The 14,929-nt window shown below is 42.3% G+C and overlaps 1 protein-coding gene and 1 long non-coding RNA gene across 5 annotated transcripts in view; one reads left to right on the top strand and one right to left on the bottom strand.

Annotated features, from left to right (window-relative positions):
• Positions 1–3,083, bottom strand: part of LOC140191578 (homeobox protein Hox-A4-like) — a 21,746-nt gene extending 18,663 nt beyond the window's left edge. The window contains exons 1-2 of one of the 2 annotated variants that reach the window (XM_072249094.1): positions 2,605–3,083; positions 873–2,271 (exon numbers count right to left, since the gene is read on the bottom strand). In XM_072249094.1, the coding sequence (XP_072105195.1) occupies positions 1,952–2,271; positions 2,605–3,010 (726 nt within the window). In that variant the 5' untranslated portion in view covers positions 3,011–3,083 and the 3' untranslated portion in view covers positions 873–1,951. Of the gene's footprint in view, positions 1–872; positions 2,272–2,604 lie in introns of those variants that run through there. The other variant, XM_072249093.1, reaches the window with a different exon arrangement.
• The window catches only part of LOC140191583 (uncharacterized), a 27,757-nt gene continuing 15,351 nt past the window's right edge, over positions 2,524–14,929 (top strand). The window contains exons 1-2 of one of the 3 annotated variants that reach the window (XR_011883848.1): positions 2,524–2,928; positions 13,123–13,426. This is a non-coding gene — a long non-coding RNA (uncharacterized lncRNA). Of the gene's footprint in view, positions 2,929–4,082; positions 4,377–10,492; positions 10,617–13,122; positions 13,427–14,929 lie in introns of those variants that run through there. The other 2 variants (XR_011883849.1, XR_011883845.1) reach the window with 2 other exon arrangements.

Below are 14,929 nucleotides of genomic sequence, written 5' to 3'. Positions count from 1 at the left end.
GTAAGGGGGAGAGATGGACAGAGAGTGAGATAGGGAGACAGAAAAGAGTGAGGGAGAGAGAGGAGAGAGAAGGAGAGAGGGAGAGAGAGGGAGATAGGGAGAGAGAGAGAGAGGAGAGAGAGTGAGAGAGACTAAGGGAGAGAAAGAAGAGGAAGAGAGAGGAATGGGGAGGGTAGGGAGGGTACGGGATGGGATTATGGAAGCCCGCAGTGTGTGACTGGAAGATGCAGCTTTCTCACAGAATCTGTTAAAGTGCAGATCCGAAGCAAAACACGTGCAGCGGCAAGCTGAGATCTTGAATCACCCAAAGGGCCGATACTAACATAGAAGACTGCGTTGTACCTTGAAGTATATTGCTGTTAGTCTTTTTTAAAGAACTTGTGGTATGCTGCTGCTTTTTCTGACCCCCAGACTGCATATGCAATGTGTTATACGAAAGAAAATTAAAATTAATACGGAGCCTCATCTGACAAAAGACCCCATTTGTCTTCCAGATTATCTATTTGGTTGTCAAAGCTTGAACCATTACGCCGTCCAATCCCCTCCTAATACACTGACACAAACACACGCACAAAGGAAAAGATGCTGTGGAGCACTGTATATATGAGGAACAGTGCTTAACTTTACAAGCTGACAACATATATATATATATTTTTTTAAAAGAGACATTGTAGCAAAGCGAATCAAGGACATGACTTAAAATTCTTCATTTTAAAAAAAAACAGCAAATTTCAAACAGGTGCACGGCCCTCTAATCATGCCAAAATAAGCATTGTGTTTATTTTGTAATATACCGACGTTGATATTTTTTTTCTATGTCCTTTGTTGTCTTATAGGCCAGCCCACGCGAGGGGAAGGGAAGCTGGAGTCATGATACAGTTCATATGGCCTCGTAAGGTTTTGTCCAGTGGGCGAGGTCAAAAAGAAATATATATATATATTTACATATATGAACAAAATGAAAGACGGGCCTTGAAAAAAATTTATTTAGATTATTACTATTTACAGGTATTTTGGTCTGTCGATACATAGAGATCAATGGAAGGTTACAGACTGCAAATGAAATACAAACTCCAGTGGGCCCGAACGATGCAGATACTAAAACGTCATAGTTTGGAATGTTATAAACGGCGATGACGAAGTTCTAAACAGTTCATCTAACTAACTTTCCACTTTTATTCCCCCCCACCCCGCCCCCGCCCGCGAAAGCACAATCTGTTAATACCGAGACTAGAGGCGAGTATTGTATCTTGGCTGTACAAGTCACATGCAACATTTTTCATAATCACTTTAAATAACTTTTGCTGACATAATTTATACCCACATGATTTTTTTTACACGATTGCTTTTAAAGTCCAACTACATAACATAATTTTATTGGCACCGAATGAAGTATATTTGGGTTCACAACATTTGAGGACACGGAGCGAATCTCAGTGTAATATTCCAAAGGAAAATCAAACGAAATAATTTCTCTCTTCTTTTTTTGTAAACCCCTTTGGAAAGCGACTCAGAGCTTAAAAGCCACAAGGGCCATCTTGCCGAACTGCTTGAAGATTCTTGCTGCAAAGTTTGTTGTTTTTTTTGTGTGTGTGTTTGAATAAAAGACTGTTTGTCATCCCAGGTTGATGAAACGGAGCCTCATTTATTAAAGTGTTCGTTTGCTGTCGAGGTAATCGTGCGCATTGAGTTCGTCCTTTTGTACCACCAAGTAAACATTACAAATGGGAAGACTTTGGCGTGATTAAAGATGAAACAATGATTCATCTTTGCCAGTATCTACTGAAGACTGCAGACTACCATAGTAGAGAAAGAGGGTAGGGGATGAGAAAAGTTGGCAAAAAAAATCGACGTATTTACAGTCTAGTCTTGGACATCATAAATAAACAGTCCTTCAGTTAACATCCTACGTTCCTGCGCGCATCTACCAATCTCTCGTCCAAAAGGTCAGCTATAACGAGGCTGCTGGTCCATTTGGATCTTGGTTCTGAGTGTTTCCTTGCGACTGATGAGTGGCAGAGGACGAGGAGCCTGCCGAAGACCTGATTTTGGTATTTGGCAACTTATGGTCTTTTTTCCATTTCATTCGCCTGTTTTGAAACCATATTTTTATCTGCCGTTCTGACAGGCAAAGAGAATGGGCAATCTCCACCCTGCGCCTCCGGGTGAGGTACCGATTAAAATGGAACTCCTTCTCCAGTTCTAGAACTTGCTGCCTCGTGTAAGCAGTGCGGGAGCGTTTGGGTTCCCCTCCTTTGTAATTAGGGTTCACTGAACAAAAAGCAACAACACAGAAATAACTAACTGAACACCACGAATCTTACAAGGAATAAGCGCTAGAACACACTTTTAAGAAAGCATTTAGTAAGAGAGAGAAAGAGAAAAAAAACCACCGCTATCATTAACTGCTGTTCAAAGCGATCCGAGCGCCTAGGATACAACACATCAAAGGCACATGGCCAGAACTGGCAATAAACATTTATGGAGGTTGTGATTACTGACCTCTAGATAGGCGATCGTAAATCTAAAGAATAGCTATTTACAATGGGTGGAATAGATTCCGGGCTTTCAGGTGGTAAAAAACAGCCCAGGCAAGCGACTCACCGGAGTTTATATGTAATTTCTTCATCCACGGATAAACCACGGGCTCCTTGGAACAAGGAGTGCTTTGGTTGCCGAAGTTCTGGCTGCAAGAGGGCGGCGGGCTTGGGGCCACCGAGGCACACTGGTGGCCATGCTTGGCTAAGTGGTTTTGAAGGCCGGCCTGCGATTGTACGTGACCCCTGGGCGCCACGGCTTGATCGCCCGAGCCTTGAAGCTTGCTACAAGAGGAGAAGGGCTGCTCGCTGTACGCTGGCCGCGGGTACATCGCCTCATGCTGGAAGCCGGGCTCCCGTGCCCGGGTATAGTAATCCGGAGAATGGCTTGGTAGGTAATTGTTCTGAGAATACTCTTCACACGGTGGAAATTTAGGGTCCACATAGTTAGAGTTAATCAAAAACGAACTCATGACCTTTAATATCTGAAATGCAAAATAACTCAAAATTTTTTCTAACCCAGCCGTTTTTTCCTGTTCCCTAAACCCTCCTACTTTACTGTCAAGTGAATAAAGTTGGGCGCTCATGTGACACGGGCAGCCAATAGCGAGGTCCGTTCGATTCCCGGATAAGGAAATAGAATCGGACGCCGAATGTTCCTGAGCTTATCCTCGAAACAGTTTTGGATTACAGATTTTTTTTAAATGTGCGTCGTATTTTCTCTTAGTTCGTGAAACTTCGCAAGATTGCTGGTGCCAGTTCGTTGAACGCGCTTGAAATCGAACCAACTATGCCCTTGGTTCTTTTCGTGTATAAATGGGCCGACAGAAGATCCATCACCACACCGCATAAAAATAATCAATCCAGTTTTATTAAATGCGATTTTTACATGCTCGGAATCTGTCGGTGATCGTAAACCACTTTGTGATTGCGCTGCTAATGCAGTTTGCAGGGCTTGGGGAGGAGGGTGGGTGGGTGGGTGGGGGGGGGGAGGTGGACGAAGGTATCCCGGTTGGCAAAGATAAATCGAGCTGCGTAGGATCAATAGAAAATTCATCAACTATTTCAAAGCACCGAAAAAAAATCTACGCATTACATTTAGCAGCTCATTAGACGGGCGATTTTCACCAGGAACGTCCCTTGTTGAAACGATCCCGCGCGGGCCATCCTCCCAACATGTACAGTTATAACTAAGGGGGGGAGGTGAAGATGCACAGGTGATAAGTCCAAACGAAGTTACCCACGTTCGATTAAATGCGGCACAGCAGAATGCGGAGGGGCTGGTGGTCTGCGTTAGGACATTGAATGAGTTTCGTTGGGTGAAGTTTTTTTTTAAAAAGAAGTGTTCGCTATCACAGCCACAGTGCCGTCATCGTGTCATCGTCCATTTTATTTTAAAAAAGTGAATTTCCGAAATGAGCACACCCAGACGTCTTTGAAGCTTTATTTCAAAACGGTAGCTCTGAAACTGAGGTGGGGGGGGGGCGGGGGGAAATAGACAAAAAAGTACCCGGAATTTAGTAACTGAAGACCTCCGTAGTCTTGTAAAGTGTGGTAGGTTACACAGCAAGTAAAGTGAGTGGCGTTGTAAAATGATTAAATCTTAACAGCCCACTTATATCGGGCTGTTTCTAAACGGAGGGATGCGGGGGCAATATCGGGAAAAAAAAGGTAACACTTACTTTCCATATTTAAATGACGTAATCAATACTACCCGAGTGCAGATTGTTGCAACAAAGCTCTTCAAGAGAAAAAAAAATAAAAGGGGAAGAGAGAGAGAAAAAAAAGCAAAACAGGACATCCCGCCATTGCAGACAGCAATCTCACCCGCAGAACCAGGTAGATGCTTCGATATTATTTATTGATTTGTAGAAAGAAGATTCTAGACGTGGGCATATTCTTCCGTCTTCCGGGTGAATGTTGTAGCGTTTGTGTCGACTACATACTCCCCTAGATACGAATTTGTGACCACAACTTCGTCAACACAAATTCGGATCTACAGGGTATATATAGAAGACAGGCAAGTTTTTCTGCATTTTTGTTTTGAGCCCGGGGACGTTCAGGAAGTTCCATGTAAATATACAGATGATGCAGGAATCTCTGTACATGCATGAATATATGTGATATGTATCTACACGGCATGGGGTGGGGAGGGAGGTGGGAGCCTGTCTCTATACTCCTCCAGAGATTGTAGTGCAGCCTACGTGTCTCTGAACATCGAAATGTGGGCTGCAGAATTGCTTGTTTTTTAAATAGCTGGGAACAAATTCAATTAATCTGAACAAATTCACGCGCAAAACTCCGCACCAATTCTCTCTCGGGATCAGCTGCGAATAACCCTATTCGCGAACCCGTGCGTTCACACCAAACGGCTGGAAAGAAAGCCATGTGTGACTTTTCAGGCGGGGGGGGGGGGGGAGGAATTGCCTTCCGCAGCCGCAAAGGCAAACAAAATCTTAAATATTTAAACCATTCACGAGCAATGAAAGCACTTCCGCCCAGTGGCTATATAAATTTTATAGCAGACATTGAGTAAACCATGCATTCCTTCCCCTTTGATAAATTCTTGCAAAAGAACAAACGGCACTGCCGTATTGAATAGATTTATAATTATATAGCATGTGCTCCAAAGTAGTGAAAACTCAATGGTCAGCTAAAGTGACCTCTGGACTTTTCAAGGATAGCAAATTGTTTGGTTCGCCCCTTTAAACTAAATTGCCTCTATAAATTGTCTATAACGTTGCATATTAAAAAAAACAGGCCAATCTAAATTTATTTACGACCGAGAAATATCAATTGGTTTAAGGGGAAAAAAAAACATTCTTATATACAATATCTATATAGACGGGACAATGTTGTTTACGACACGCAAAACTGAGGCAAGAAACCTTCTAGCCGGATGACAGCAAATAAACACGAAAACGATGCAAAGACTTCACTTCGCATATGAAAGGAGTTCGGGACTATAAAATGAAAACTTCCTCTACATTGATCTAACCGCTATATTGTTTGATTTCCAGCTTTAAAATATTTTTTAAAAACTATATAGAAATAGAATTTTATGCAATATTTTTCGTCCGTCCGTGACCGATGCAGTTGTGATTAATTTTTTTTAACGTGACTACATGACTACAGTTTTTCCAGGGTAAAAAAAACCCTGAGCATATCAGCTATTCAAAAGAACCTTTTCCATAAAAGATAAACCCGGTGCTTTGTTTAACCCGCTGTAATAAAAATGTCGACATTTCGGAAGTTTGGAAGATGAATATATTTACTGTCCCCTCTGTGCTCTGCATTTCAAAGGGTCCTCGCTATAGAATGCTATCCTAACAGAAGATGCAAACAGCAATGGGATGGGGGAGGCCTTTTTCTCCCCCTCCTGTTTCTAGCCTGTCATTAGGGAAGCGAATCACAGGCCTCAACCTTACTGTAGTGAAACGCTCATCCTACTGCCAGTTCTAATGACCGAAGCAAGTAAACATGCAAAAATGCTATCCACACGCCAACCATTAAAGTAAATAGCGTTAATGTCGTTCATATCATGGGAAACAGTGACCATTAAATTATTGCAATTAAATTAGAATTACCAGTGTTTAGACCATGTTTTCTGATCATTTATTTTGTGAGGTTAAACTGGCATTCAGTTTTGAGCACACACACACACACACACACACACACACACTTATTTCTTCATACCCCCGCTTCCCGTCCCCTCACATATATTGAGCACCCCCGCGCCCACCACTAACATTCCCTTCATCCGAGAGGAGGAGGTATTTGTTGGGGTTAGTTCAAAAGTTATCCCTACATCCAAACCGATTGTGAAAAAATCACATACATACCCTCATACAGAGAGAGAGAGAGAGAGAGAGAGAGAGAGAGAGAGAGAGAGAAGATATTTCTGTGTATGTTTTTTCGCTCTCTCTATTGTCAATTTAAACATTACAGGGCGGTTTGGGGTTATCGAGAAAAAAATCGGACCGAGAGACCGAAAATGCCAACTTCAACATAACGATATTCATTCTCCTTTGTCTGGTGTACTGATTACATCTAGTTAGAGTAACGCTTTTCCAGCAGCACTACTGCCACCAGCCTCCTCCACCTCCCCCCTCCCCATTCGAAATGCTTAGCCGCTTTTTAAAATGTATCCACCATCGGCCTGGTGAACATTTTGTTTTCGCCCTCGGTTTTTTCGTATTAATCTCATACACTGACAGTCTTTGTTAAACACTAAGGCGTGTCGTGAATCCGAGTACATTTTAATATTTGTTAGACGCTTTGACCTGAGTTTCACCCCGCTCTTGGACTCTCCCCCTCTACAAGTTCTATAGCATTTGATAGGTCCCTCAGTCATACTGAATTTTGCTCAGGTCATTACGTTTGAGAAAAATCGCAAGGCAGAAGTTTAGCCAAAAGCAGCATTAAGGCCCTGGAAAATTTTCTCAAGCATGACATGTTCCGCGATTTGATGAGCACCTAATATTTATTATGGAAGTCTCATTTCTTGCCTTCCAACCTGGCCGCCGCATCGCAGTTTCCAATTTGAATAGCAAAGTAATTAATGCATTCTCTCCTTTCTTACAAATTTGTAAGAATGCGAAATGTGCTTGATTTTACAGGTGCATGCCCCACACAACATTGCACTGAATCACCTTCAGATCGAGCACAAATCGAACAGAAAGTTCTGATATTGCAGAATACCATTGTATAGCAGCGAATTAATCGGTCTTCTTGGAAACTATTGGTTTAACCCGTCAGAAGGCTTGCTAATTAAAACTAACGAGTTTGCCACTCACTCGATACAACTCCCCTCTGGGCACATGTCAGCAAAAATGTTTCGATGAACTTAAATCTGAATATATATTCAAATTCGACTAAATTCTCACCTGATGGGTGTCCTGTGTGTGTGTGTGTGTGTGTGTGTGTGTGTGTGTGTGTGTGTGTGTGTGTTCAGGACAGAGTAGGCAAAATGCATTGGCAGGCGTTGGTCACTACAAGATAGAAACGATGCAAAAAAAAAATTCAAAATCTTGCCTTTTTGTTTCTTTTGCCACGCAGCGGTGGAGATTTCAATCTTAACGGGGGTGGAGGGGGAATGTGATTTTAACTGAGGTGTAGAAAGTCGGAGCTTTACCGAAGGAGAAGTCAATTTTCGTGCAGCCAGCTCCTCGATTGAAAAACGGGCCGCCATTTCCTTGGGGTGGGTTGTGCAGAGCGAGGGAGCAGACCTATTAGTTGTCAAATTAGTTATTTTATTTAGTGACGTTGAGCAGGGTATTTCCCAGGATACCAGGTAATTCTCACCTGCTTTCCCATGTTTAATAGCCCGCTGAGAGCATACAAGGCTTAAACCCTGCCTCAGTACTTCTTGCTTTAAAAAAAGCAATCGACCTTTGCACTACTTAGTTTAAATTAATTTAACTATTTAATATACTTACTGATTGTCTCCCCCTCCCCCCCCCCCCCACAACACCCAAACTTTATCATGTATTGGACAGCCCTGCTGGAGCGAAGTTAACAAGCTTCACGACATTTCAAAACTGAGCGCTTGTTCAGCACAGCAGTGTGGGCCGAGGGGCCAGTATTGTACTCTAGGCTTCCTATGTTTCTGCAACATATGCTTGTGATATTAAACCTGATTCTGAAATGATGCATATTCCAGCGTGCAACAGCAGCACATCTTTGGCTGTGCCTTGCACAGCTCAGCAAGGCAGGGCCTATCATTTTCTGATTCGAGTTCCAGAAGATATAACGTCTATTTATATATAATAAACGCGATAAATGTATTTGCTCAATTACAGGAAATAAGACACGAAAGGAGAAGCACTATAGTGTGAATGTAATACATAAGTTACGTAAGAGGCTCTGTCAGTTAGATTCATCTGGTGCAAAGCATTTCATTAAGGGAAATATTGCTGCAGTTCCGAGAGAGTGTAAATTAAATATGTAATGTTTATAATACAGCGTCGGCTTCCTTTATAGGTACGCGCTGGCAGTAAATCTATATTTATTTATATATGCAGATTTATAAATGCAGATCTAAGAGATAGCAGCATAACACATGCACGTAATCTAATCAATGCCCAAGCTCATTAAAATCGATTCGTTTAACTGCATCCATGCTAATTTATTTTTTTTTAAAAGGGTAACTATTGCTGCTCTGCAAATAAAACAAAAATGCATATTCAAGTATTCTTGATCGATGCCAGCATTCTAACATTGCCCCAAGTCAACACAGATGCTATGTGAAGTGACTGTGATTCGGAGCTTGCTTGTTCCGAATTTCCCCTCAATCTGCACAAATGGGAAGCACTTAGAACTGACGTTGTGCTTGGCACACAACTGTTCCATGCCAGCTTTCGAAATTTGTGTATTTACTTTTGAGCAGATTCATGACAGAGCGACTGTGGTGCAAGGAGATTGAAAACCTGCTCCGTGCGCAGAGCCGCCGGGAAACGGGCTGCCTCGCAGACAGATTTTTAAAAATATTTACTTTGGTTAAATAGCCGGACTATAACTGGTAGATTTTTTTGTGTCACGTCCCAATAATTAATGTGATATAGGATATAGGCATCGTTTAATGATAATCATAATGGCAATTAAAGGAGGTTAACGTCGAGTTCACTTTAAATTTGATAGAAGACCTATGGGAAGCATTTTGTAAAAAAAAACCAACAATTTTCCCTTTAGTAAACCGTTCGAAACTGCCCGTTTCTCCGCAAGTGGGCACGAGTGATACATTTCACCCGGAGATCTCACGCGAGCAACAGAGGGAGAGGGAGAAAACCTCTAAAGCGAGGATATCGTAAAATGCAAGAACAAACATTTACTTTCTGTCATCTGTGCAATACAATTGTAAAGGTGCCCTCACTCTACGCTTAATTTTTTGATATCAACGCCAAGCAACTCGTCAATAAATTTCAAAGCCTTCTCTAATTCTACTTGAATTCCTTGTTTACACCTGCCCAGCTCCTGACTTAGATATGCTTGAAATGCCCTCAAAATGTAGGTTCTTTTTTAAAAATAAAATTTCTTATCGGTTTGACAGAGTAAAGTCATCTACGTCCCCTACTTGGCACAAAGGCGCCTACAATTTATTCTCTCTTCCCCCCCCCCCCGTTACTAATTTTATTTAAAGCCTTTACATTCCCCATAGAACTTGACTCTCAAATTATTTTGAAAGGAAGGTCGATTGTACTGGGAAAGAATTATTTGCATCAACCCTCCCCCCATATATATATATATATATATATATATATATATATATATATTTATGTATATGTGTGTGTGTGTGTGTATATAAAACATCTATTATAATACACACACGGCAAACCCTCCTTTAATGGATCTTGAGATTTCTCGTTACTATGCAGTGTGTTCTGTAAAAGAAAACGGCTCATCCTTCCTGTGTTTTGCTCTGCACCAGGTCGTGTTCAGAATACTTCGTAGTTAACCTTTCTCCCCCTCCCCCCGTCCTACTCACCCCAACCCCATCACCCATCCACCCACCTTGCGCACACACACACACACACACACACACACACACACACACACACACACACACACCTCCACCCATCAGCATCTCTTCGAAGATTTCCACCTCCTCTCTCTGTCTCCAATCTTCACACCCTGGACATTACGCCGACCGCTTAATCTTTACTTACTTGCCTATGTAAACCCCCCCACCCCACCCCCGCCACCCCCGGCCTGTTATTTCCCTCATCTCGGCTGATAACCAGGACTATTCCTTTTACCATTGATATCGGACGGAGTCTATCGAGGCAGACAACAGCAAGTCACGCACGACGTAAACTTTTGACCCCACACTTTTTGACCCCTTAGCTATAATGCTGTACTAACAAGCTCCCTTGAACAGTTTCAACATCACAATCTTCAGACAGTATAGCTGTATAGCTTTGTCCCCCCCCCCACCAACCACCAACTCCCCCCCACCCCCGCCGCGAGGCAAGTTTTAAGCTTAACTTTATCCTATATATATATATATATATATATTTAGAAATCGAAAGATATCCTTGAGAAACTGGAATTTCTTGAAAAGTTGGGTTGGAACTCTTACAAGTATGTATTTGATTCTTTCTCTTACCGACCTTGTTTGAATGACTTTCTGCCAATACTCGACAGGGAAATACACAACCCGGGAGGGTGAGTTTCTCAGAGATAAGTGGCCCAGTGCGCTTAGAAAGTTCGGACGGAAAATAATTGTGGGGAGAAAGCAAGCAGACTGCACACCCCCCCCCCCCGCCCTCTCCCCCACCCCCGTCTCTATTCTTCCAGACTCATAGTGCAACGGGGAAGGCTGGTAAGAATGAGACACTTAATGACTATGAACTTGGTCTGAAGCGGGCTCTGCTGGTGAATCCGACACGTTACATGTGTCAAAAAAAACGGCTGCCCAGATTCGAGACCTATTTATTTTTTATCGTAAATTCTGCTTTTTAAATCCGAGTTTTAACGCCGTTGAACCGCCCGCAGGCTATCAATAGCAAAACGCTTGCTCTTTCTGCTTTTTTTTTGGTGGGTGGTGGGGTGTGGGTGCGGAATCTTCCTCGTTTTGCGTGAGAAGTTTAAACCGGCAGCAACGCGCCTTGCTTAATAAAAGCGGAGAGATTGTAATTTAAAGCACAGGCCATCAGAGAGAGAGAGAGAGAGAAATGAGAGAGAAATCCCCCAAGAGACGGAACTATTAACTAGGTTTTATATTATCTTTGTCATTGGATTGTGTGATAATTTTTGAATTATAAATGTAATGAAAAAAGAATTATCCAATTCAACTAAAGTAACAGCATTGCGCTGCTGAATGAGAGGGGAAATGGTGTAGAGACGGTTCTACACTTTGCAGCAATTATTTTAAATTCAGCGTGTAAATGATTTGTTGTGTGTGTGTGTGTGTGTGTGTGTGTGTGTGTGTGTGTGTGTGTGTGGGTGTGCGTTATGAAATGCCTCTCCTAAATATTAGATATCAGCCTACCTTTTCAGTTGTGTTTTATTTTAAATTGTATTATTGAGAGGACAGCTCACGTGTAGTTTCTCAAGACTCACCCCGTGTCTATCTCCAACAGGAGGCCCAGTAACGGCTTGGGAAAGGATGGTCTGATTGGTGATCTGTCCCCTTCTTTGAGGGCAGGCCAGTTTCTATTGAAGGTTGATACTAATTAAACAGTAGTTTGCGGCTGTTCTTTCACTTGACAATTTATTATGCGGAGTGGATGCGCCCGAAAGTAATAGCGGCCTGTAATTTAAGATCTCGCCGTATACCCGCGTTTCTGCTAATTAGACGGTGATGTGTGTGCGCTGGTCTGGCTAAAGGTCGCGTGTTTTTGGGACGGGGTCCTAGCAGTGACTGCTGAAGCCACGGGGACGAGTTAACGATAACGCATGAGATCAGAGTGCTTTTTTTTAAATCTGCGGGCGTGCAACTAGATGTTTAAAAACGGCGATATTATCTCCTGACATCTTTATGACTCCATCGCTCGTTGGTGCTAATGCCTTTTGTTCTTGTTTCAAAACAACCCCCCCACCCCACCTCCCGCTCCACCACCACCTCCTCTCATCCTCAATTACAACCTCAAACCCACCCAGTGCCCATAAATGCGCCAGATGCAAACCACTTCAAAAAAAACGTTAAAAAGAAACACAAAGGGAAAAAAATGAATCATGACGTTTAGAATTTGCTGTTAGCCTGATAGGGAAGAGTATCGATTCTGTAACGTTTCAATGGAACAGATAATTTGCCTTGTGATTGTATCTGGGGCAAATACATCTATGTTGTTGAGGGGGTGGGGGGTTGCTGTGTCGGTTACAAACGATGGCACTTTCGCTGAACCCCAATTACTAATGCTGTACCGCAGATCACAAGAACAGGCTATAGACTGTGCGTCAAAATCCAATGACCTACAACAGCTTGAGAATGGATTAAACATTTTTAAAAATAAATTATAATATATCTGTAAGATAAATTCATCCGAATGCACTCGCCTCCCTTGGCACCTAGAATAATATTTTTCTGCACACACCTCTCTCCCACCCACCCCCCGCCCCAACAAAACTTTTCGATCATATACGCGATTGGAGCTGGGTGACGTTCTATTTTGTCCGCACTTTGCTACGGTTTTCTAGTTCAGCTGTGGCTTAATTTACTGGTGAACCGTGTTCTATTAAAGACCCAGTAGATTCTTGTCTGATTATAATCATTAATTCTCTCTTGCACGCTAATCATAAACTATCACACTAATGCATTTTCTAACTAATGATCAGGATGTGTGTGTGTGTGTGTGTGTGTGTGTGTATGTGTGTGTATGTGTAAAGCGAAGTGAGGAGCCAGATGTATACCGGGTCCACCATCTCGCCTGAAGAGCGTCGAGTTCTGAGATTGGCAGATTACTGTGCCTCTGAAGGAAACAATGAATAAGTACGAATGTTAACTCCCCCCCCCCGCCACCCCACCACTCCCCACTCCAAGTCTTGAATTGTTTACGTCTAAAAACACACACGAATGCAATTTATATTTATAGTAATGATAAAATGGATCGCACTAACCAACTTGTCCATTCCTATCTTGTTGCAGTTTATTGATGGACAGTACACAAAGAACAGCACCAGAAAAGAAGACCACAACCTATTTCCTCCGGCAACTCTGCGTTTTCCTGTTTAGCCCTCGGATTGCACTAACTGTCAGCGCGGAAAAGCAATATATATATATTAAAAAGAGAGACGTGGGGAATATTTCGAAATTCTGAAAGAAGGAAAACTTTTGACTCCCAAAAATAGATTCTGACCTCTCCCGCCCCTTCAAACTACACACCGGAAACGGCAAGAATTAAAAACTTGACTGCCGGATTCGAGGACTGTGCACGCCAATAATTATCAGGGTGAGAATCTTGACATTTTCTGATGAGAAATGTCAAAGTATCATTTTTCTCTCTCGTGTATCTTAGTTTTTTTAAAAAAAAATCCTAGCCTTTGACTGCACAAATAATCTTTACAACGAGCCTCATGATATGTAGGCATTCGTCAGACTAGCATGACAGGAAATGTACAGTAAGGGTGAATGCGTCCAGTGTTACTAGACAAAAGACACGGTGACAGAATCCAAGTACTGTAACATAAAACAAGAGCTGTATATGAATAAAATTGCTAACCATGATATAGGAAGTTAGTCTTTGTACTCGTTTAGGGCTATCATTGACTGTGGGATTAAAGGACACACGTTCATGTTATATATATATAAAAAAGCTCTTTAGGCAAACAAGTTGATGTAGTTTTCTATTTCCCTCTCCCTCACTTAAACTTGAAATCACAGAGGGAAAATTTTCGTATAGAAGTCGAAGCAACTTTCAATTAGTCGTACATAAGAGTCACATTTCAAAATGATGACAGGTACAGTGGTCAAATGTCTATAATGCAAAACGTGACAGATGAAGAAGAGGGTGTAGTGTTAAATAGTGACCCACTTTCCCATTTGAAGTCCGAACTGATGCAGAGAGGAAATAACAACATGGCGCTCTCACTTGGTTCAAGTTATGGTCTCAAACCCCATCATGTATGTATGTTGCAGAGTGAGGCGAATGAGACAGCTCCGGACTTTTAGATACCTATCTGAGACTTTGCAGTGCAGACCAACGAGTCTGCTGTTCCCCGCGCTCACCTTGAGTGTGTCAATCCGTCTAGCAGGTAATTCCCCTTTTTATTGCGCCAGGGACACAACTTTAGTCCAACTCAACACACCGAGAAGAAGATTCGTGAATGCCGAGCACAATTCAGCGCCGAAAGGGGTGGGAGGGATGTGTGTGTGTGTGTGTGTGTGTGTTGGGGAGGGGGGTTTGAGTAGAGGGACAGGACTGCTGGTGAGTGTGGATGCGACTGTAAAACGACATTAATGGCCACTTTCAGATTTCAACGTAACTTTGACGCTTTGAAACGACGCCTCCCCCCCCCCCCCGTATTATCTGTTCTCTTTTTTAAAAAATCAGCTAATGGCATGGGTGCAAACATATGTTTAACATATGTTTTCTTTAAAGCCCTGAGATAGTTTTAATATTTCTTAGCTGGTAAGACAGTGGACGTTTGGGATGCCAAAAAAAACAGCAAGGAAGTGTTGTAAAAGCTTTTAAAAAAAAGATGTCCTTGGCTGCCAGAGGCCTTTACTCAAAAGACCGATTTCCGCGTTTAACCTTTATCTGTAAACACGCCGCATAAAGCCAGATTTATCCACGCAAGAACGATGTTAAATTGCTCGCGTCATAACTGACAAAAAAAATCTAGAAATGAGAAATACGCTTTGAATTTATTTTTAAAGCTAAATTAGAGCCGAAACGAAAGGACTGCGGTGGGGGAAGGCGAGAGGGGGGTGGAGGGTCATATTTGGTGTCGGA

This window comes from Mobula birostris, chromosome X, assembly GCF_030028105.1.
Source record: "Mobula birostris isolate sMobBir1 chromosome X, sMobBir1.hap1, whole genome shotgun sequence".
NCBI lineage: Eukaryota > Metazoa > Chordata > Chondrichthyes > Myliobatiformes > Myliobatidae > Mobula > Mobula birostris.
Note: the sequence above shows the minus strand (reverse complement) of the source record. Positions and strands in the feature narration are given on the sequence as shown.